General features: G+C 45.6%; 1 protein-coding gene across 1 annotated transcript in view; it reads left to right on the top strand.

Moving 5' to 3' along the window:
* Positions 1-4690: 4690 nt before the first annotated feature.
* LOC119431141 (stromal membrane-associated protein 1-like) overlaps positions 4691-24398 on the top strand; it is a 29406-nt gene continuing 9698 nt past the window's right edge. The window contains exons 1-3 of the mRNA XM_037698613.2: positions 4691-4950; positions 5501-5634; positions 16874-16959. Of these exons, the coding sequence (XP_037554541.2) occupies positions 4833-4950; positions 5501-5634; positions 16874-16959 (338 nt within the window). The 5' untranslated portion in view covers positions 4691-4832. The remainder of the gene's footprint in view (positions 4951-5500; positions 5635-16873; positions 16960-24398) is intronic.

Raw genomic sequence — 24398 nt, forward strand, 5'->3', positions numbered from 1 at the left:
GTTTATGTAAAAAATCACACGTTAAGCAATAACTATTATATCATGAGAAGTTATAGGTTGGTAATTTCAGAGAGGATTCACGGATTAATAAAACAAGGCTATTGCTGCAATAACTTTTGCATAAGAAATTAGTAAATAGCTAGGCCAGTAGTAGCTATCTATTCATTTCAATGTCGAAAAATATATATTTGTTTACCTTTTTTATGTTTGTTTACCTATTGGCTGGGATGACTTTTCTTTCGAATGTCTGAATTTGAAACCATCTTCGCTCACGGTGAACCTTAAGGTACAACGTGCGCGAAGTTTGTATTGAAGAGATAGCGTACAGCAAGAATTGTTCGTGTACCGCGCTATCCCCTGAAGCGAAATTGGCCAACAATATTGCGGCGTTAGGGCCGTCTCTGCTCCTTCTCTTGTTTCCGTTACACCTTCTCACTGCGCTCTGTTCATGATAAAGTATTGTCGAGGCTAAAAAATTCATGAATAAATACATATGCATATGGCTCTAAACTACTACCGACCGTGAGTGAAAAGCGCGTAGTGGTGAGCGAAGCGGTCACTGCACGCACGTAAGTATTTCACTTGACTTCGCGAGTAATTTACTTTTTTTCGTTACTCTTATTCTTGCAAGCATGGTGCTATTGCCCACGTGCCCATCTTTTTTTACGTTCTTTCCTTGCGCGGACTCATTTAGAGCGTTTCTACGCACGCACAGAGACCGTAATACCGTTCCCGAACTCTAGCACCGGAGCTAGGCCGCGCTAATGAGTTTGATACGTTAGTTTTTGCATGATCTTGCTGCCCAAGCACAAAAAAACGCTCAAATATGGGTAAGCTCCATGCAGCGCCACACTGTTGAAGTTAAATACAGTTTAAGTGCTTTGCGGGGAAAATGAACGCAAAAAACTATAGCGCGTAGCAGACGACCCTCGCTTCCCGCGCGCTTCGCGAGCGCGAAAAGCCCACGGGTCCGGAGCAGCAGCGGCGCGGCGCGGCAGTTCACAGAAAAAGGCCCTCGCCGGAGCCGGCGCTTTGGACACTCTCCCATATTCTAGCGCACTCTAGCCAAGTCAAATAGAGTGTACTAGACAATGGTCGAGTGGGCCGAACGGCGCTCTGCCGCTGAGGCGCCGCGTGTGGAAAAATAGTGCGAGGGCGCTGCGAGCGAACTGGATTGGTGCGGAGACACGCTCCGCGGCATATTCAACGTACTTTCGCTGCGGGCGCCGAGGCCGATTGCGCATAGTACGCTCTTAAAGTAGCGCTTTATTTCAACTGCCACTTTATGTTTGCACCATTTTGCCAAACATATATATTTGAGGCATAGATTTTACAACGCGACGTCTTCAATTTTGCTGTCGTTGTCAAGCGCATCGTCTGCTAGCGAGCGCGCGTTCGCTACGCGGACGCTGGCGGATGGCCAGTTTTTCTCGCAGAACCTCTGTGCACTACATTTTTTTAATGGTTTAGTTACTTCGGTGCGCCCATGACTCTTTACGGCCGGTGCCAAATGTAGTTTTAGCCAGGTGAACTGCTGTTTTTACCACTGTCCTCTAAAGGTAACTGGTTTCTCCACACTATGAAGGCTACGTAAGAAAATTTTATTATTGATATCGTGTCATTTTGCACGCGCTTCTTGTTGGTGGATATTGATCAGGGACAATGATAGAAGAAAACAATCTTAGAGTGAAATAAACCAGGTTTATTAACTGCGTGGCGCGAAGAATGACCAATGTATTTCTAGGTAATGAAATCAAAGGGTACATAGACATATATATATATATATATATATATATATATATATATATATATATATGTCAGGGAAAAATAACAGGTATTCTAAATGCAATAATTGAAAAAGTGAGAACTCCCGACCGGAATAAGCGCACGTGTTTGCAGTAACAAACAGTTATTAGTGAATACTGGAAATAAAACTCTCATTCGCAGAAATAATATTCATAGCAGGCAGAACCATCTTATATATAATGTGTATGTGTGTGCGTGGACCCGCCGGGGTGGCTCAGTCAGCTAAGGCGTTGCGCTGTTGAGCACGAAGTCGCGGGATCGATCTAATCCCGGCCTCGGCAGTCGCATTTCGATGGAGGCGAAATGCAAAAACGCCCGTCTACTTGCGTTGTAGTGCACGTTAAAGAACCCCAGGTGGTCAAAATTACTCCGGAGCCCTCCACTACGGCGTGCCTCATATTCAGAACTGGTTTTGGCACGTAAAACCCCAGAAAGATGTGCGTGCGTGCGTGCGTGTGTGTGTGCGTGTGTGTGTGTGTGCGTGTGTGTGTGTGTGCGTGCGTGCGTGCGTGCGTGCGTGCGTGCGTGCGTGGCACATGCGTGCAAGTGTTATTGATATGCTGTACGACGCCGAATAGTCATTTCCGTTCGAATGTAACGCATAACAGCACTATTGAAATCTCAAAGGTGAGTGACTGCATGCAAGTGAGGACTGTTATTCCGAATGATTTTTGCTGCCGGAGAGTCGTGGCTGTTGCACAGAGGCGCAGTTCCTGAGAGAATTAACGGACGAGTGTTAATAAGTCCTGCTCAACAAGTTCCTAGCTCTTCTTCAATATAAACGCCCCACCTGTAAATTTGCTAACTTGATTCAGACGAGAATTTTTGACAGTCTCACCATATTTGCAACCCATTAAAACTGAGTGCCCCATGTGGTACCACACTTATCTTCTTCAACGAACGCAACAGATCTGCACATATCTCTACGTGTATGTGGGACATGCCGTTCCTTCAATTGTTTCATTATGGTCGTTATATATGATAGTGCACCGGATAACTGAACGCAGCCGTTTATAATATAGAAGCGGCAGAGCATGAGCGGTCATACATTTGGGAACGGCATTACATTTACGCATGAAATATAGAATAAGGATAACATGTTTTGCTCGGAAATCAGACTCGAGAGTAATTGATGTTGTTTACATCCCCAGAAAAAAGCCGAAGAACGCAGCCACCTACTTTTTCCTTTTTTAATATAAGCAAATTCTTGAGTTTTACGTGGCAAAACCACGATATGATTATGAGGCACCCGGTTTAGTTTTTGCCACCTGGGTTTCTTTAACGCGCACCTAAATAGAAGTACACGAGCCTTTTTCCATTTCGTCCCACCCGCATTCCGCGACCTGGATTGAACCCGCGAGCTCCAGTTTAGCAGCGCAACGCCATATCCACGATATAGGCACTAATTAGGTTACCGCGCAGCCTTTCTTTCTTTGTTTGTTTTTTTTTTCCTTTTTTGAAGTATCGACTGGAAAAAAAATTCCACGTATGGCTAACTAAAACCGTTTTCGGCGCTCGAGGTCCGACTGCAATAAATGAGCCCGTACCAATTACTCCGCATTCTATTACGCGAGAAAGGCGGAAACTTGAATGGAATGTTGCACTGGAGTTTACTCTTTTCTTTAAATCTATACCAATGCTTCCCGTAAATCTAAAGTACAAGGCGCTGGATGGGGCAGGTATGCTTTACTTGTTTGAAGCGGCAAGCCGGAAGGTTTCACAAGACCTACTGATAGAAAACTATATGCGCAACAATACACACGAGAGATACATGTTGCTTGAAGAACGAGAAAAAAATTTTTTCTCCAAAGGGAACCGTGCAATAACATAGTAGAATGAAAGCCGACACTGCGGCCGCAATGCACGCGCAATCACCGAGCGGCACTAGAAAATAATAAAAAATAAATAGAGAAGAGAAAGGAAAGGAATTTATTCTTAAGGCATATATACATGTCATATGCAATTATGAACCCCATTTGAGCGGTCTGAACGCAAATACCAGCGCGCGAATTAGTACGACTGACCCTGCCGAGCAGTATCGCCAGCAGTTTCCAACGGCGCGACCTTGATGCGGCCCAATCCACTTCGACCGCAGCGCCGCCCCAGTATTTTTCCACGTCGGGCGCCTCACTGCAAAGCATGCGCCGCCCCAGTTGCTCGTCCCACTCGACCATATTCTAGTACACTCTAAAGTCAAACCACAAACATGGTACACGGATGGATGGATGGATGAGGCTGAACCCTTTAAATCGGGCGGTGGCATACGCCACCTAGCCTTGACTATTAACATATTTTGTACTTTGTGGTGGGTGAAATTTCACCCCTGCCTTGATTTTATCCACCAATCAGATAACCTCTGTTTGGTTATTTCTACCCGCTTAAAGTCTATTTTGCCTTCACTGTCCCTAAACCCCAATGCTTTGAAAAAATCAGCCCCGTTGCCTTGCACTGTGGGGTTAAGCCCCTTACAGAAAAGTATGAGGTGTTCAACCGTTTCCTCTTACTCCCGTCCTGGCTTCAAACAACAAAGAGCTTCCCCTAGAATTATCGTAGATATTTTCTTTGGCAATTTCTTGCTTGAAAGTTCTGCATGTTCCCAGTGCTGATTTCGTCTGCATCCCTGTTTTCCACAGACCCCTCTCTGTTTCTTTAACCTTTTTCTTAACCGCTGTTTCCTGGTTTGCACCCCTCCTGCAGTCCAAATATTTGATTGACAATTTTCTGGTCAGCTTCCTCCATTTTCTTCGAACAACAAAGATCTACTGAGTTGTAGCGCCCCCTTGGTGGCAACGTATGGAATGAGAACCGGCGCAGGCGGCTCCGTAGAGCGTCGCTAGCTGGGTAGGTCAGTGTATACAGTAGGTCGTGGTCTCTTCCCAATATCGGGCTTCTGAAAGTGACGTCAGGGCCTATTCAAGCCAGCCGCACAGGCAGGGTGTCCGTGGTACAGGTGGTAGTTCCGTAGGTCTGAGAAATTGGTCCGAGGTGAGTGGTCGTGCTGTGGTCGCAGAGGCTGCCGCTTCGTGATGGCGAGCAAGACCGAGCGCGAGAAGCAGAAGCAGATACAAGACAAGTGCCAGGCCATTTTGGGCCAACTTCTTCGGGAAGAGGACAACAAATACTGCGTTGACTGCGACGCTAAAGGTCCGTGTTCCAGCGCTTTATTACAACACTTTTTTCATAAGGCTTAGATTTCGGCTGCCTTCTGAGTATTGATGTTAAAATTAAAAAGTTAGGGGCATTTACTTTCTCAAAACCGATGATAGCAGTGTTTCCTGTGCGCGGGTTGCCGTATTGATAGCTGGTTGCCAGGCAGAGAAGTGGTGACGGAAGCAGTCTCGCTGGAGGTAACCAAATCGTATTTCTGAGGGGGTGTTTTACGGATTGTTGTGCTTTCTTCCTTAAGTACGCAGCAAGCATGCACCGGTTGTGTTCCATTGGGGGCGGGTCTGCGCTGTATCGCCGCGTATCCGGCTACCCAAGTTTCAGTTTAGCCTCAGCTAATTTAGTGGGTAAGATGCTTAAAAAGAGTAATAATAATGCCATACTGAGGAGGCGGGACGTGTGCTGCTGGTCTTATTTAGCACATTTGCATTTCTTGCAGAATTAACTAGCCCTGCTGTAAAGCTCATAGCGGCGGATGCCGTATTTCAAAAGCCGCGCTCATGTTAAAATGCCTTTTTTTTTTTTCAAGGACCGCGATGGGCCTCGTGGAACCTGGGCATGTTCCTTTGTATTCGTTGCGCGGGCATACACCGGAATCTTGGTGTCCATATATCACGGGTCAAGTCAGTCAACCTGGACACCTGGACTCCCGAGCAGGTGGCCGTAAGTGTCGTCGTTTTCTTGTGTCCATTCCCTGCTGTCGTCTTCGGTGGTGGGCTGTCTGAAACCAAGCGGTGAACCGCTGGTATATTTGTTTTGTACCAGTGCTTTGTCCTTCTGGCGAAATTTCTGCCTTACATGGCACATCGCACTCTTTTCTCGAGTCAAACAACAGAGCACACGCTGCTGTTTTCTGCACTAATCGCAAAGCTGCTAAGCAGCCCGTGAACCCAGCACAAAGCCAGAGCCGACACTCCAGTGGTGTAACGAGTGCAACAAAGGAAAACTCATTTGCCAATGTGTCTTTTTTGCGCTCGTGATTAGGCTGCAGGGCATGCCTCTGCACTCGCATACAGTGCAAACCACTAACACCCACTTCGCTAGCAGCCTAGCTACAAGTGCCTGCTGAAGTTTTGTCACTGCCCTGTACAGGTAGAAAAGGTGCCAGCACCACCAACCACAAGCCAACTGTTGCAAATATTGTGCACTTGCCAGGTGACAAAAATTAGCACATGCTATACAGTCTTTTGAAGTGTTGGTCAAGAGCTTGGTAATGTGCAGGGTCTATTATTTTGTAGTTAAGTGCATAGTCATCTGAGAACACTTATTGAAAAGCTGATGCAGTTCATAAGATTATTAATATAAACTGAGCATAGTGGAAGAATAAGCATGTGTCTCAAAAACACCCGGTAATGTGCGTTTCTCTTGATCGAAGAGTCTTCCTCTTCACTAGAGGGTGCTACAGGTCAGGGGTCATTGTGGTGCCTCGATGTCTCCCTCATGTCGCTCTGTTTGGGCTAGTGACAACTGTGTAGTCTGCTACAGCATCCGCCATGTCAGTGCCCACTCCTCGGCAGTGTACTGATGTTGCCTGGGTGTGAGAGAAGCATTTTTGTGCAGAAAACAATGCATATGAAATTAGTAGTAAGCGTTACCACTCAAGAGGTTCAATTGCTGGCTGTCTTACGATCTTACAAAATTGTAAAATGCCAGTTTTAGCTTTATACATATTTATCATGTAACAGAGTTTGAACGCAGAGCAATGTGGTTCGGTCCTCATGCTCCCCATAATTTAGATCATGAATACTGGGACTAAACCCTAGCTTTCCGCATACTAAATGAACAGCTTACTGCCTTTTTATCTAGTGGGGCTATGGAGGCAAAGTTTGTGTGTCTAGTTTTTCTACTCAAACATTAAGGGTTGGAATCTCTTAATAGGACATGCCACTTCAATGTGACATTGTTGTGAAGGTTACCATTTTTTTATCGCTCTACTTGGTGTAACCAAGGCAGTAATCGTTATCGAATGCTCTTTGAAGAAATTTTAAAAAGAAATAGCACAAACAACATAAGCGATTTGATGCCGCAACCACCGCTACGTACAATTGCTATTGAAAGCAGGTGATCAGTGAATTAGTACAGTATACAATATATCCGAGGGCATAGACAAGACGACAAACATGAATTCATTGAAGAGTAGCTTCGGCACAAGTTGTACGAGCTTCCCGCTGACAGATTTTGGCATCATTTGCCGCAGGTGTATATGCATCTTGACTCTGGCGTAGCGAGAGATCAGAAGCTTATCATGTCTTTTTGTGTTCCTGGTAAACTTGTACACCGAAATGCTTGCTGAAATAGACAGGAACAGCCTCCATCAGTGGCTTAATCGAGAAGAGTGTCTCTCCCCAACTAATGATTCCTTTGAAAGTCTCATTGCAGGATTTTTGCATGTACATGAGTTCCTCATTAGGCAGTGGCTGCATGCACTGTGGGAATCGTGCAAACATTCAACATGTTGAATCGCAAGATGCGACATGCTCCATCTTGTAGAAACGCGCCACAGCACCACTCTACGATGGGACACATGCTGTGAATTTAGGTGACGAACACGTACCCAAACTTAACTCTTCATCAACTAGAATATATGCACACTCCCATTTTAAGTAAATTGTTGCGATGCGACGCAGCTAACATGCCATAATCTGAAAGTGCGGGTTTGTACAAAGGAAATTTGTTAGGGTACGTGTTTTATTCAGCCATCTTATGCATGTGTCCATGGCCTAATGACCTTAGACCCGAAGGTATAACGTTCAAAAAAGAAAAAAAAAAAGACGAAAGTTATGACATACCTTTTACTGACGAAACGTTTAGGCCGGAGGATCAGCCTTCGTGAGAGTGAAGGCAGTTTCTCCGACTTAAACGTGAGTAAAAGATATGCCATAACGTTCGCCTTTTTTTTTTTCTTTTTTGATCTTTTATACCTTCGGGTCTCATCATCAAGTGGCGAGCAATGGAGAGATGTGCTCGAAGATAATAGTGGCAGGGGGCAGCGAGACAGAGCGTCGGCATCTTGATGTTTTTCCCCAGAATTCTACACAAACGTCAAAATCGTGCTCTTGTAATCGGACCACCCAGCGACCGAGGCGTCCAGACAAATTTTTCAGTGACGACAACCAGCATAAGGCGTGATGGTCTGTTATGAAAGTGAAGTGGCGTCCATAAAGATATGGTTGAAATTTTTGTATGGCCCAAACACCTGCAAGGTATTCCTGCTCTTTTATCGAGTAGTTCTGTTAGGCATTCATTAATGCGCGACTGGCATAAGCAACAACTCTCTCTCGTGTAGTGGTATCACGCTGTAGAAGGACAGCACCAATGCCATGGCCACTAGCGTTGGTGTGCAAACAAGTTGATGCGTTCTCATCGAAGTGACAGAGGACGGGGTCGGATGTTAAGGCTTGCTTGAGGGCTTGGAAAGAAAGTTCGCCGTCGTCGGGTCCAAGTGAGAGCAGTGCCCAACGTCAGCAACTTGTGCAGCGGTGACGCCATGCCGCCTGATCAAGCGGCAGAAATAGGAAGCTAGGCCCAAGAAACTTAACTGTTTTTGATTTTCAAGGTGAGGGAAGCGAATCACGGCAGCAACCTTGTCAGGATCTGGTCGAACGCCATCTTTACTGGTAAGGTGGCTTGACACTTTGATGCTCTATCAGGCAAAATGGCATTTCTTTGTGTTGAGTTGGAATCCAGCGTTACAAATGCATGTTAAAGCGTCGTCCAGACGCTCAAGGTGCTGAGGAAAAGTTGTAGAAAAAATAACCATGTCTGTGGGGTCTCACATATGCTCTTGGGACAAAGGAACGACAACACAGTATTGCAAACAATCAAAAGGGCATTTATTGCACCTTTCATACACTAATGCACACTAGCCGAATTACAACCAATAGAACATTCACACGGGCTCACGACAAATCAAGGAAGTCCGACTCACCGCGACCGGATAGCGAGTGAATATGTTCGCCCTGTGCTATGACACTGTCATGAGTAAGACGCCGGCGGCGAAATAAAAGAAAAGGACGTCGTGAATGGAGCGTTCGGAACGGCGCGAGCGCGCGAGGCGCGTGAACCGAGCCATAATCGAGGCAGAAGCGAGGCTGAGCTGGTATTATCGACGTGGCTCCGGGCCAGGAAGGTCGCATCGCCAGCTCCGCTCTCTCGACGGGAGACTTGGGGCTCTGGCCGAGTCCGTGACGTTGGCCGTCCATGGTGTGGCCGTCGACCTCGGCAAGTTCGAGTGAGGCTCCTGGACCGGCTGCAGCCTCTCACGGCAGGACCGGACACCCCAGAAAAGACCCCTCTTCCACGGCAGACCGGCACGTTCGATGATCCCCGGAACGCCACGTCGGCACTCGTGAAAGGAGCGAGACGGAAGCAACGGGCGAGGACGTCAATAGGCCTACTCCGTCAAGCCTCCCTGCCACGTAAACAGCGACCGGGTTACCCAGGCTCCCGAGACGAGCCAGTTGAAGGACCGACTGCAAGGCAGCAACGACTATACGACAGTCGGCGAAGGCGACGACATTAAGAAAGGTCCAACGAGATCCCCGCCGGGAAAATACGTGCAACGGGAACAACGAACTCAGTAAGAGCGTCCCATCCTAGTAGCGTCACAACAGTAGGCCAGAGTTGCCAGACTTTCGTAGAGAGAACGCTCAGGACTAACGGAGCCAAAACTTAAGAGCATATTTATTGATTCATTAGGTTGTTTTTGTTAACCTTTATTTGTTCATTGTGTTTTAGTTCAGTGCGTTCTAGTTTGAATGAGTTTTTAGTTTGAGGTTTTTTGGTTTCGAGTGTGATTAAATATCTGCTTGCTGTGTCGCCATGCGTCTTCCTTCTCCATCTCTCATAACACCCGCACGCCCCCGAGATCAGTGACAAAACACATCACAGACACCATCGCCTAGTCATTGACGTGTACGGCTATTTTTTATTTCCACCGGTATTTTTTATTCCGTCTACGTAGACGACTTACAAATAGGCTTCAAGTCAAGTAACCTCGCAGTGTGCGAGAAACAGGTACAGCAGGGCTTGAACAAGGTGTCCAAGTGGGCAGATGAAAACGTGCACAGAATTTTACACAGACACTTCTAAATCGCATGTCGGAGTATCTTATGCAGCCATTGGTACGTCCTTCTCGGAATCCGGTGTACTCCACCCCGAAACAAGCATCTTTACGGCTGAGGCCTACGCAATATTGTCAGCTGTAAAGCATATAAAGAAATCAAAACTTGAAAAAACTATTATATTTACAGACTCCCAAAGCGTCGTAAAAGCCTTGAAGTCACCCTGTCAACAGAAAAACCCTGTTCTCATTGAGCTCTATTCTGTTCTTTGTAGAGCATACGCAACTAACCAGCTTGTCATTATATGCTGGGTGCCTGGGCATAGAGGCATCCAGGGCAATGTTCTTGCCGACCAAATGGCCACATCAGTGACATCACCCGCCATTAACTCTACAGCTGCTGTTCTGCAACAGATTTGAAACCTTTCTTGCGAAAGAAACTGTAAAGCCACTGGCAACGCTTGTGGGACACAGAAACAAGTAATAAGCTTCATTTGATTAAGCCACACTTAGGTTACTGGCCCCCCATAACTAAAACATGACGAACTGATGTCCTGTTCTGTTGTCTAAGAATAGGACATACATATGGCACCCACAATTTTTGCTTATTGGTGATGAACCACCAACCTGTGGTAGATGTGGTGAGAGGCTGACCGTCCTCCATGTCCTCGTGGAGTGCCGGGAAGCCGAAGCTGAGAGAAGGAAACATTTTCCTGTAGCATACCGCTACAATATCCCTCTGCATCCCATGATGTTTATTGGTGAAGAACCGCTTTTTAATGCCAAAGCAGTCCTCGATTTTTTTAATGATGTTGTGCTACATGTTATTAGCCCAATAAGTTCGTAGCGCAGCCTCTCTCCAGAGGATGTTGCTGTGATAGCACATGCCTTTATAGCACATGCCTCCAGGCCCTTGTTCAAGGGCTTTGTTTAGGTAGTAGTGCTTCTTGTCAATTACTGTATCTTAAATATTTTAAATATATTATTCTTTTTTCTCAATGCATTCCTCATTTCATAGTACACATCATTAGTCATTGCCATGATTTTAGTACATGTATATTTTACGCACTTTACAGCGATTATTTTAGGCCCCTTTACAGCCACGTTCATCTACTCAGAACTCATGACCGCACACTCACAAACACTGGCATGGCGCTCTTTGGCCATAACTGGCCCTTGCGCCATAAACACCACACATCATCGTCACCTTCACAAGAAAACGAGCTAATCATCTGTATAGGTATAGAATTCATATTACTTTAAAGATAAACAAGGAATTTATATATCTAGGTGTCTTTTTTACTTCTGATTTACGATGAACAAGCATGTTAACTATATTGTAAAAAAGGCAGCATCAGTTTTGGGATTCTTGCGCCGCAATTTTAGGCATTTACCGAGTAACTTAAAAACGCAGCTGTATTTCAGTCATGTACGTTCAATACTTGAATATGGATGTGTTTGTTGGGACCCATACACATTGAGCTTATAATTAGATAAAATCGAGAATAGGGCAGTTAGATTTGTTCTTGGTAACTATAGTCGGCAGCTTAGCATGACAGAAAGCAAACTTAAATGGCAAGAGCTGAAGTATCGTAGAAGGCATGTCAGATAAAAATTTTACCACGATATTTATTATTTTAAAACACGCCTAAACCGGGAACAAAATATCCAGGCATACACTACATATCTAAGCGACTGGACCACTGTTTGAAGGTCAGGGAATTTTCTTGTAGGGGGGTGACGTTTTCCGTTATTCTTTTTTTGTTAGAACTGTTCGAGATTGGAACAGTTTGCCATTGCGCATTGTATACATCACAGAAAATTATGGTTTCTTCCATGCATTGTAATTATTTGTTCATGTATTTAGTTAAGTCTGTAACCTCCCTGCTGTAATGCCCTACGGGGCGATGCAGGTAACTAATAAATAAAATAATAAATAAAATACGCGAGCAATGTGAAAAGGGATACCACCAGAAAATTACATGAACCGAAAAGCACCGCAATGTGTATGAATGAGTGTCTGCAGCTTCAACAACTTGCGCGGAACACGATGAAGATACCGTGCAAGCATGATCGAGAGCGCAGCGCGCTGTTCACGTCCGAGAAGAAGCATTCACGGGAAAAACAAAAGAAAGGTTCAAATGGTATGCCGCCGCTACTACGGCACCGCCTAGCAAGGCGGAAGGTGCGTTAGAATCCTAATAAGATAATGCTAGAAGTAATGCAATCAGTGATCCGCATACCGCGCGGACATCGGGAATCGCTTCGACAAGTATGCGAGTCCAAAAGCACGCCCGCTGGGGGGGCGCGTGCTAGCGTTCGACGCAAGCCAGTTGGCTGAGTGAGGTGAAAGTCAAGTGCCCGCGTTGCAATCCGTCGAGTCCCCACAAAGATGGTGGCGAGCGCTCATCGCCTCTTTTTGTCGTCTGATAGCCAGAGAACTTCCAGAGAGTTGCCAGACCAAAATCGTCCTGGCTGGCTCTGGCAGCCCGCGGGTAGCCAGAAGTGGAAAATCGAAGAAGCCTAGTGTCAACAAGTGCTGTGACGTGATGTCCATCTATCAGAATATTAAGATCGGCACGGGCAACGCCGTCGGTGTTAGTATTCGTTGTCATCATATCGTCTTCTTGGGTAGCGTGGGGGGTATTTTTGGCGTCTCGACACTGGGCAACCTTCCCCTGGAGGTCGCTGCCAATAGTTTCCCCGGCGCGGACTAGGGGAACGACCACCCCTCACGACGTCGGCGAAACTCTAGCGGTTCGGGGAAGTGTAACGCACAGGTGATGGGGACTGCCAGCGACGTGGTGAAGCTGTTTGGCTGGTCGACAGGTGATCACTGTTCAGGGCACAACGATCGTCACAGATCAGAGAAGCAGTAGGTGAAAAGTTTGCCACCCCAGCCTCTCGATGGGGACAGGAATGGGCAATGTGGCCAGGTTCCCCACAGTGGAAACAGAGTCGTCAATGGTCGGCCGTGCGCCACAAGTCGGTACGACGAACAGGAGGGCGTCTCACAGACTCCAGTTGCCACCACGGCATGGGAACGGTCCGTGGCTGAAATGGCGGTACCTCCGGTGAAGGCAGAGGATGTCGGACCATGTCGGCACAGCTCAATGGGCATGGAGCTGGTGAAGAGAAGGCTTGCCGCAACTTTTAGCGCACGACTTCGGCAAGCCTGGATACTTCGTAGGAGGAACGCCGAGCGCTGACAGCTCTTCACGCAGAATGACTCTAATCATTTCCCGTAAAGAAGTCCGCTCAACATTCTGAGCTGCGGTGCTTATTGGTGTGTTGTTGGGCAGATGGTCAAAGTGGCAGCAACGTTGCTGAAGTGCCCGCTCGTTGATAGTCGCTTCTTTGATTAAATCATTGACCATTGTGGGCGGGTTTCGTACAAGGCCTGCAAACAGCGGTTCCTTAATTCCCCGCATAAGGTGATGCTCTTTTTTTGCCTCGTTCATATCGGGCCATATCCTCCGCATACATGATGATGGATTCGGTCGATTTCTGTATGCGAGCCTCAATAAGTTGTTGCGCGTAGTCCCGCCGGTCCGAACTTGCGAATGTATCGAGGAGCTGACGCCGAAAATTGCCCCACGTGTGGAAGCTCGCTTCCCTGTTCTCGTACCATGTGCGAGCACTGTTTTCGAGTGCGAAATAAGCATTGGTGAGTTTCTGTTGTTCGGTCCAGTGATAGACCATAGCGACGCGCTCGTACGGATTGAGTCAGTCCTCAACATTTTCAAAGCATCGCCATGGAAGATTGCGGGAACGCGAGGCTGTTCCCGAGTCACCTGGGAAAGGCTCGGTGCCGTCCGAGAAGGGAGAGGGCCGATGGGGGTGTAGGAACTGCCATGCTGGTGGGAGTCGCAACGGGAGGGAATTCCGGGCTCAGGCCGAGCAGGCGCCGACTGAATCAGTGGACTGGAATTGTGACGAGAGATCTTCCGGACTGGGTGTACGGGGCCTGATAGAGGTTGAACGCATGAGGTTCAAGGCTGCAGCACCTCCACCAGTGTCGCAACATCAAAAACAGAGGTCGTACAGCACTGATGAAGAGGAAAAGCAGCAGGTCGCCTTTTTTACACTGCGCGCTACCGCTACTTCTTTGCTGCGCCTTGATAGTAACGCTCATGCCTGCTCACATAGTCCTCTTCATCAGAGTACAGGCTTGCAATATCGATGTCTAAGTCACTTACTGATACACCAACAACTTTGCCAATTTCTTTGACATCAACAGGCTCTGCATTCGACTTTACACCCTTTAATTCCAAATTGTTGAACCTCGTGTACTGCTGTAGCTCTTGAACTTGTCGTGCCAACTGCTTGTTCTCGCTCCTCAAACCTTCATTACACTTAACAAGTTAGAGGGTGGGACTCCTGCGCCAATTGCACCATTTTGATACAAACGCAAATCCCTGCGCCAAACACAGCAAATTGACCGAAAATGCGCCACGCTGCACACAGCGAGTGGGTTCGTTCTTCGAAAAAGAGTGCAGCCGTTCACATTCCGCACACCCTGCGACGGTGCCTCCTGCACAGTTTCTCGTAATTTTCACGCAATTTTCGCCCTTATAACACTGGACTTTTCGGCGCTTTCGGCAAGTGGCCGGCGTGCGCGCGGCCTCTGGCAGCGGCTCCCGGCTGTCGCCGCTGCTGTAGGAACGGCCAGGGCATGCCAGGCGGCTGTATTTAGAGTAGGTACTAGAATACGGTTAAGTGGGCCGAGCAGCGTGGCACTCCCTAGCTGAGGTGCAAATAAACGACTAAAAGTAGGCTGAGGGCGCTGCGAGCGAACTTCATAGAAGGGAGGTGCACGCTGCAGCGGGTTCAGCGGGCGGGAGTCTCTGTCCCCACCCCCGCTTTAACGTAAAACTATTTCAATCTCTTTTTATGCCCATATGGACGAGGCATGGGCCATTTTTACCTATCACGAAGGGCGAATGACAGATTTCGAATAAAAAGGCGGTTTCTCCCGAAGGACGAAGCATTGATTACGATAGCAAAATGTGATTGCAAGAGCAGTAGGCAGTCAGGTTAGCAGTTTTGCTGTATAAACTTGTAAACATTCGCTTACTAACTAAATTAACAAGCATGGTGCCACGCTCGCACAAGCAAACGTGAATTAACACATCTCACTCGATCACCGCGTGCACTCGCTGTCAAAACGCTGGAGTGAGGAAGTGCGGCACCAGATGCGAACGAATGTACCTTGGTGCTGCCTCTCGCCTTAGCGGGAACTAAGCGGCAAAAACACAGCACGCACGAACCTATCAGCACTTGGCTCACTCAGTCCCCATTGCAGATCGCTTTCAAGATCGGGCCCGCGATCAGCCGTGCCATACGCAGCAGCCTCCGAACTTCCACTCCCTCACCTCCCCCCGGTTCCTCGCACACGATGGAAGACGGTGCGCTTCCTCCCCACTTTTCCTCCCCTTGCGAGCGCTATATTGAGCCGCCATCGTCGGCTCACCCTCGCACACTTTCACTCGTACATACGGCGCGCGGCAATGATGCTATCTCCCTTGGACTTTATACGGAACATCACGGCGATTTCGGCGGTAGAAATGCGCCTGGAGTGTCCATACAATTGATATCACAATAAAAACAGATGAAAATAGTTTACGTTATACCACAAAGTTAAGCATTAGGTGCTTTGGAATCGGCCTGGTCTATTATGTAGAAATGGCTTTCAATAAACCGCAGTATTTCATAACTCTGGCTTCTCTTTGTTGGTGAGCGCATTTCCAGGCACTTCACTCACACTGTCGAGACATTAAAGAAAAATTTATTGTAAAGAGTGTCTTGGGCTACTTTTAGAAATTTCGCACTTACCATTGCACAATGCATTTTTTTTTATTCCTACCACTAATTAAAACTCTACAGGCAGTGTGAGGCACTATTACCAAAATCGGCATGCACTAGACGGTGTCAGGGTAATCTGCCTTAAAATTCAGCTTAAGACGTTACTTATGACAGTAGCAGTCCAGCGCTCGTGTTGGTTCTGTGTTCCATCGTGGTTTCGAAGTGCGCTGCTATATTTCATATTCTATTATTCCACCAAAATGTAGATTGGCCTGCTCCAAACTGCTTTAAAACGAAATTTTATCTGCTTCACATTTCTCCAAAATTAAATTTAGTCTGCTCCAAACTGCTCCAAAACACTATTTACTTGCTCCAAAAATTGCTCCAAAATGACTTTGGGCAGTCCCAGTCCTGCAAGTTCACTGACTTTCTTTCTTAATGCCTTGAGCTCAGAGGTGATCTTCCTCGTCTCATCGCTAGTGTCGCTACAGAATTTCACACTTTTTCATAGAACGAAAGCTCTAATCTCATTTCACATTTAAAACCATCCAAAGCTTTGAGAAGTTCTTAGTCATATTGGAGAAAAAGGAAAACAAGAAATGGAACAGTAAAATCTGCGGCAGCAGTGCGCAGCACGGTAAAAGAACAAAAAGTTTCCCCTGGCGGGTGCTTACCTGCAAAAGCAGATACTTTTAGTAAATGCTACCCAGGTGATAGCTGGCTTGTGCTGATTGGTTGATCGGTGCTTGTCAGTCAGCATGGGTTGAATGGTGCTGTCCTTTGAGGCGGTCTACGGCGCAAGCTTCGTGACAGCACAGTTGCTGTCGTGAAGCTAGCGAAAGAAGCTAGAAGTGTTTTCCGAAGCCATGTTGCTGAAGCTGGAATAATGGTAAATGTATGGATCTTTATTGTTTCACCACTGCATCACTGAAGGGCACTAAATTTTGGTTTGTTCTTCGCGACTAGGCCCGACAGCAGCAATTGATGCAGCTCTGCGCATGTACTTGATCAGGCCTTTTCTCTCCTTCTATACAGTGCCTCCAGCAGATGGGCAACAGCAAGGGAAGAGCAGTGTATGAAGCTAACCTACCAGACAACTTTAGACGTCCTCAGACAGACTCGTACGTATTATTCACTTTTTGACAGCTGGGGCGGGGAGCAATGCTTTGCGGTTGTTGCTGCTGCAGCTCCACAGCACCACTGACATGATAGATGTGCTCAAAAACTCGTGTGGCCAGCGCCTTTATAGTATAGAGACAGTGGAGCTTTGAGCTTCAAACGTTTCAGCAGCAGAATTGCCATTTAACAAAATAATGACTGAATTTACATGCATATGCAAAAGGATGTTTAGAATGCAAGTCTCCTTGGTTATGTGCATTTGGGAAACCACTCGACAGTGTTCTTTGAAATGGCAGTTTGGTTTTAAAATGTTTCTTTAAATAGTACCCCAATACAATTTTTTAAATTTTCTTGGTATCTGTGCTCCATGTGGAACAATAAAGGCTATTTTAAAACACTTGCACAAAAGATCTTACTTTTCCACTTTTCTGGGGCACAGAGAAAGTACTTATATAAAGTAAAAACACATTAAAACGGAAGGTTAAACTTATACCTAAATTGCATTCAATATAGAATTTATTAATGAAATAAATTTTTGAGGTGTACCTCCCCATAATGACAATGTTTTCCTGCTGAGAGTCACCGCGCATCATTTTTGCAAGAGTTTCAGTACTAATTTAATATATAATTCCTTATTTAAACGGGCCCTGAAGCACTTTTTGAACATAGTAAATAAGTGTTGCCGATTTGTCGTAGAAGCAGCCAATATTACTGAACTGCATGCAGCAAGAAATTTACAATCTCGTGTCACAGCGGAAATTGCTTGCCCTTATTTCCGCAATGCTGTCGCATCGCAAGCAGCTGGCCGACCAATGCTATTGGCTGATGTCGTGATTGCAAGAGCATTATCGGTAATACATAATTGCTAATTTTAAGTTAAATAAAAAAAATGTGTGTATGCAATTTCAAAAAGACAGAAAAATTATTTCACAGTTGCGCTGCACAAGCTATGTCATCTGTGTGTGGACTCAAAGAGGGCAACACCGTGCTGTGTAGCTTAGTCTAACGTGGCCACCACAAAATGCTGTGACGAGCCCATTCATCGCTCTGACACTCAACTTTTGGCCGGGGCTTTGCTCTCTGGCTTTTCCTCTGTGTAGCTTCCGACGCACTAGTGGACATGAAAGAGAGAAGCTAGGTATCAGTGCAACAGCTCCTTATAATTGAAGGATGTGAATTTTTTTTTAGAATCCTTGAATTTGTGAGACGTCATCCTTTAATAGTGAGGTCGTTCTTTTATTAGTTAGAAAAATGTTTAGGGCCCCTTTAGGGGGATATCTTGGTGAGTCAATCTTTCCATCGGCACTATCATCTCTCGACACATTCTGGACAATTGTTGGTCCCATTAAATTACACTACAATAAAGCAAGGAAAGGGACTAGTTGCTGTGGGCTGATATTTCTGGGCAACATTTTTTGCAGCTAGAGAAGTCACTAATGAAAACGTACTACAGTAAATCTCATTACTACGAACACCGCATTAACTTTTCAGAAATCCCCTGCTGACTTATGGTTTCAGTGTAAAAATATTTCAGTACTACGAACTTGAGAATACCGAACTTCTCAGAATAACGATCGTTATTCAGTTTCCGTGTCATGTTACACCTCAGTACTAGGAACTAATATCCGAAATCTGGGGATTTGTGGATTTCTGTGTATCCCTCACGGCAGCCGAAAGAGTAGGCTCGCAGACAAGGCGCAGGAAGCGGGCGCCGCGGCGCACGAGTTGAGAAAACCTATGATGGCGCGCAATAAAAAAACGTGGGAGAGAAATTTTTAAAATCTATTGCAGAGGCGCCTACGCATCAGGTTTTGCGAGCGCATGCTCTGCCCAAGCAAGTGTCGCCTAGCAACACAGGCTTCCTTCTTTCACCCTTCTTTCTGGGGCCGTACTAGCTACATGTACGGAGAAATGTAACCTCTGCACTCGCAGGGCTGCCACACGGTCGCACTTTGCACTTTCCGAACGGTGTTGTTTACGCGCGCTTGTGCTTTAGAATAGTTCAGGTGTCTGCCTCGAGTGAGATGGTTGCGGTGTCCACGCCAATGAGTGTGAAAAACAACAAGAAACATTGTGCTTTGGAGGCGACATGGAGCTTCCATTTTTTTTGTCAGTTTTCTCAGCGTCTGCTCTACGTGCGTCTCCATTTATTATACAATGCTTTGGTAGTACATGGCGGTGGAATCTATGGAAAATAGCAACAGCGCGGGCCAAGAGCCAACAGCTACGTTTTCGTGGATAGCTCAAACAGTGGCAACTTAAGAACTGATCGGTTGGTGGTTGGAATGATTAATTTTGGGGTTCTTTATAAGAACCTTTCAGAATAACACGATTTTCAGTGGTCCTGCGTGATTTGCCATATCGAGATTTGACTGTACACATTCATGCGCATGTCTAGCATGGCTTCGAAATCAGATGGTGCCTTTCCCAGGCCCTGCCACTCTCAAGCAGTTCAAGCATACCATGCACCAATTTAACTGCTAGGTGCATTGTTTACCAAGTGCTGCATTGCTCTTACTGGTGGAAATTGCATATGCATGACACATAAATTATTTACATGCCCAAAACATGGATACTGTATTGATGTGACGTATGAGTGTTGAGCGGCCAACCACAGTAAATTCTTGCACAAAAACAGTGCTGGAGTACCTTTTAAAAGGGTGTCTCGGTTTTGGCAAATAATTTACATGCGCAAATCATTATATTGATGTATGAGCATTGTGCAGTACAACTCTTGATAAGGCTTCCTTATTCTAACCTTTTTTGTCTTTTTTTTAATGTTTCTATTGCTCATTTTTGAATTGTCCAAAGCCAATCTATTCTTACTCCCTATTTCCTGGGAAAGCTAACCCTACCGGATTCACAATGCCTGTTTCCACTTAGATTGTTTTAATTTTTTATCACCTGTGGCATTTTCAGATATTTACTTCCTGTTTTCCCACAAAACAGGAACAGAGATGGGCTTTGCACAGTTGAGAAACAAGTGAAAAAGATTTCAGAGAATGAGCTTAACAGAAACTGAGCCGTATGTACAGGTGTCCAGTTAAAACAAATGTGAAATGAAAGCAATCAGTAGGAATAGTAATTGTCGAAAGTTGAGAGAGAGGGAGACAGAGAGAAATACATAGTGATAATAGTGATCAAATCTAAAATCAATCAATAGACATACAAAAGGCATTAAAATTCAACAAAGGATGATCATATGTAATAAGAAAATAAGTTGGTAAAAAGAAATGGCTTGTGAGAAAGAGTAATTGCGATGTCGGAATTGCAACTGCAATTCTCTCTCATGAAAAATTCTCTCACAACTGCAGTGTCTTCTCTCTCTCTCTCATGAAAAATAATGCAGATTCCAAGCGCACTGGAAATTGATGTAAGTGAAGCTTTTGCGTCCACTCCCAGAGTGGGACCACACTGAAGCGGCGAACTGCTTTGTACACAGTCCTGCCGTGCACTGCGACCAACGTGCCATAATGCAGCATTAAACCTGTCGCGTGCCGCAAGGAATATTCTTGTTCAAGGCACATTTGCAAACCACACCTTTGCATCAGAAAGGACAGAGCGCTTTTCACTTCTTTGGCAGTTGCAACTGCTAGCAGACAACAAGCCCAAAAAACTGCAGAAGCCATCGACGATGATTGCTAATGTAGGCGGATAGCTCGAAAGAATGAGCTGCCGAACGAAACAATGGACGTGCAAACGAACGAACAAGCGAAAGAGCAAACAACGAAAACTGGCAAAGTGGCCGAGAAAGCTGTTCGCTTTAAAACGTCCTGGCAGCTGTGGCAAGCCCGTGGGCACCCAGAAGCTGTTCAATTTGAGGAACCAGAAGTTTCTGGTATAGTGACCTGTGAATGATTGGCTCTGGCAGTCTGTAGGGTAGCAAGAAGTGGAAAATCAGAAAAGGCCCAATTTTTGTAATAGTTGCAACGCTTCATTCTATGTATAGCTTTTGTGGAAATAGTTTAATTTTAACAAAGCTTGTTTCATACATGTCTGCAGCCACTGGCATTGCTTCCTTAGTGTGGGCAGCATTTCGGGTGCACAACTATCCCAGGAATCATTATGCAGTAAACTTCCGTTAATTCGACTCTGGTTAATTCGAACCCGACCGAAGGTGCCGGCGGGCACCCATGCATTTCTATGGGTCCAAACTTTCGTTACTTCAATCTCAAAGTTGGCCTTGGCGGATAATTCGAACTTCACTGGTCGGCTTCACCGCAATGCAGCAGTGTTTTGCAGTGAAGCATATGCAATTTGTTGTGGTGAAGCATATTAGGGATGGAAAGGGACCACTGTCACCAGACATAGTACGTGTTTATACAGGCGCGCATGCGCCGTCTCCGGTCACAGTACAAGCACCTAGGCGCCTAATGAACATACTGGCAGCCATTCAGAGCTGTTTCTGACGTTGTTGTGGCGACTTGAGCCCTCGTTTCGCCTGCCATGCGTGTCTTGTATATGAGACCGTCAACGGGGCCTAGTGTTCCTCAATTGTACGTGTGCTGTGCACCCAAAAATGTAGAAAAGCCGTCTGTGTTTTGGGAAAGCTAACAAGAAGGAAGGCGGTAAGATGAAAAGTCATAAGTCAAGGGGCGTTTAAAGCCAACAAAAGAGTGGGGGTCTAGCTAAAACTCTGAAGGACTGCCAGTAAACTTATTATGCGTCTTGATGACCGGCTCGCACTGTAACTGGAGACGGCGCATGTGCATGTGTGTAAATTAAGGAACACCTGCTCGGTCGCCATATAAGTGACCTTTCTTTGCTTGTTATACTTCACCACATAACAGCTGTATTGCGGCACAGCTATGCTTAACTTTTTCAAGCACACAATTTTCAAGCGCACAAAACAGGTTGCAGCATATATCGCACACATAAAAAAAAAAATTGTGTAATAAAGCTCCCACGAGGTCGTCAGTGCTGTTCATCACAATGCCGGAAGGGTTTCTGCATAGGACATAATTATCATGTGGTCCTTTGTGATGTAGCGGCATACCTTGCGCTTTCCACATTGAAAATTACTTTGTGTGGTAGTCTGAAAAAGAGTTTTTTCCCTTCTGTAGGCATAGTGGCGCATTGCAGGTTTGACACATCGAAACTGTTTGGGATGGTTGTGCCTTTGTGCTGCATTTTGCGCACTTTCGCTACGAGCACCTTTTTGGCTGATTCTTGGACTCCATTGTACGGATGGTTTGGACTTCTTGGTTGAACAGTCATAGATGACTTCCGCTTCACTGTAGGGTTCATGCAGGCTTCAGCAGTCATCTGTGAGACAAGGCTCCCTCGAAAGTCTTTCAATTACATTTTTTCCAAACCGTCATGTTCCCAAAAATTTATAAACGCGTTGACAATGCAGCAGTGAAGGTGAAAAAAAGATATGGTGCTACCATATTTGCGATCCACCTCATACTGCCATTTCATCCGGTTGAAATTATCTACGAAGTTCATGTTCTTGTTGTACTCTTGAAGTGCACCAGGGCAGTTTACCTTAGTGATGGTTCCATCTTTATCTTTCTTGTTTACTTGGACTTCGTCGGGGGCTGTGGAAGTTTGATAACAAGTGAACAGCCCACTTGTCTCTCCACTCTTCGTTGTCTTGCCAGATTTTAGCTGAGACAAGTGCTTCCTGCTTCCTCTTATTGTACCACAAGCATATATCCCGGATTCTGGGAGATCTTTCAGCAGGTAGTAACTGGTAAAATGTTGTCAAATATGCGGTGGTGCTTTCCAGCCAAATCTTCACACAGTGTCTTTACAACACATGCATCCAACTCTCTTTGAACCCCGTCGTTAGACCTACCAGTGTAAATTTGAAATTTTAGGTTGTAGCCAGTCCTGGCACACAGCATACAAACTTTGTAGCCTCATTTCAGCAGCTTTTTTGGCATATACTGTTTCAAAGAACTTCGGCCTTTGAATTTGATAATTGATTCATCAATGGCCAAATATTCTGTCGGCTGGTAGCGCTCGGCAATGCTGCTGGGAACTTCCGACAAAAGTGGACATACCTTGTACAGCTTGTCAAAGGTGGCATCGTCCTTCTCTGGCTGCAGAGCATTGTCATTTAGATGAAGGTGGGATAGGAGCCAATCAAATCGATTCAGTCTTGAAATAAACGAGTCGGTCATATCAGGAGTGCTGCTCATATAATCACGATAGCTTGGACTCCTTTTCAGCCCCATCAACTAATTGAGGCCCAAGAATGCACGCATTTCTTTGGCTGTTGTCGGAACATAAACCGTGTTTACATGAGCGGCAGAATGCGACAGTAGCACGTTATATTTCCTATAGCGCATCACTAGTAATGCGATGCACCAGCGTCTACATGTAGCGCACCACCCGTGGTGCGATGGCGGCAGGAGGTGGTATCGCACTTAGAAGGCCATAAAGCACTTAGAAGGCCATTCAATTCCTTGAAGACCATAACATTATTTTCAAGTATCAGCACGGTTTTCGCAAGGGCTACTCATGCGAAACCCAACTAGCCGTATTTATTAACGACATACATGCACTGATAGACGCTGGGTTTCAAGTTGATGCAATATTTTTAGATTTTCCCAAGGCATTTGATCGTGTTCCACACCATAGGTTGTTACTTAAACTTTCACAGTTTAACATTCACCCTACTATAATTGCATGGATCACCGATTTTCTCTTATCTAGAGACTGTTTACATCAGTTAACAATTCTAACTCATCTCATGCTGATGTAAGTTACGTCTGGAGTTCCACAAGGCAGCGTACTTGGACCTTTACTCTTTCTAATCTATATTAATGATTTACCCAGTTGCGTGTTATCCAAAATCAGACTATTTGCAGATGATTGTGTACTTTATCGATGTGTAACAAGTAACACTGATAATCACTTACTACAAACTGACCTGGAGGCAATAAGTGCATGGTGTTCTAATTGGTTAATGCCATTAAATGTTTCCAAAACTAAACTCTTGTCTTTCACCAATAGGCCACGAATTCCAACAACCTACTCTCTTGATAACAACGCTGTGGAACTCGCCACAACTTACAAGCACCTTGGCATCAATCTTCAGTCAAACTTATCATGGAATAATCATATTAATCTTACCCTTGCCTCTTCTAACCGTACTCTCGGACTTATTAAACATAACTTAAAAGAAGCCCCAATGCATGTTAAAAAACTAGCGTACACAACATTAATCCGTCCTAAACTAGAATACGCATCTGCCATTTGGGATCCCGAACAAACTTATATCATCAGTAACATCGAAGCCTTGCAAAACCGTGCTGCGCGTTTCATTTTTTCAGATTATTCACGTTACACCAGCGTCACCTCGTTAAAGAATAAAGCTGAGTTGGACACGTTAGCACTTCGCCGTAAAATTTCTCGCCTATCACTTTTCCATAAGCTTTATCATCATCCATCACTTCATGATGATTTCTTTCAGTCACCACAAGTTATCTTT

Source organism: Dermacentor silvarum, chromosome 10 (genome assembly GCF_013339745.2).
Source record: "Dermacentor silvarum isolate Dsil-2018 chromosome 10, BIME_Dsil_1.4, whole genome shotgun sequence".
NCBI classification, from domain to species: domain Eukaryota; kingdom Metazoa; phylum Arthropoda; class Arachnida; order Ixodida; family Ixodidae; genus Dermacentor; species Dermacentor silvarum.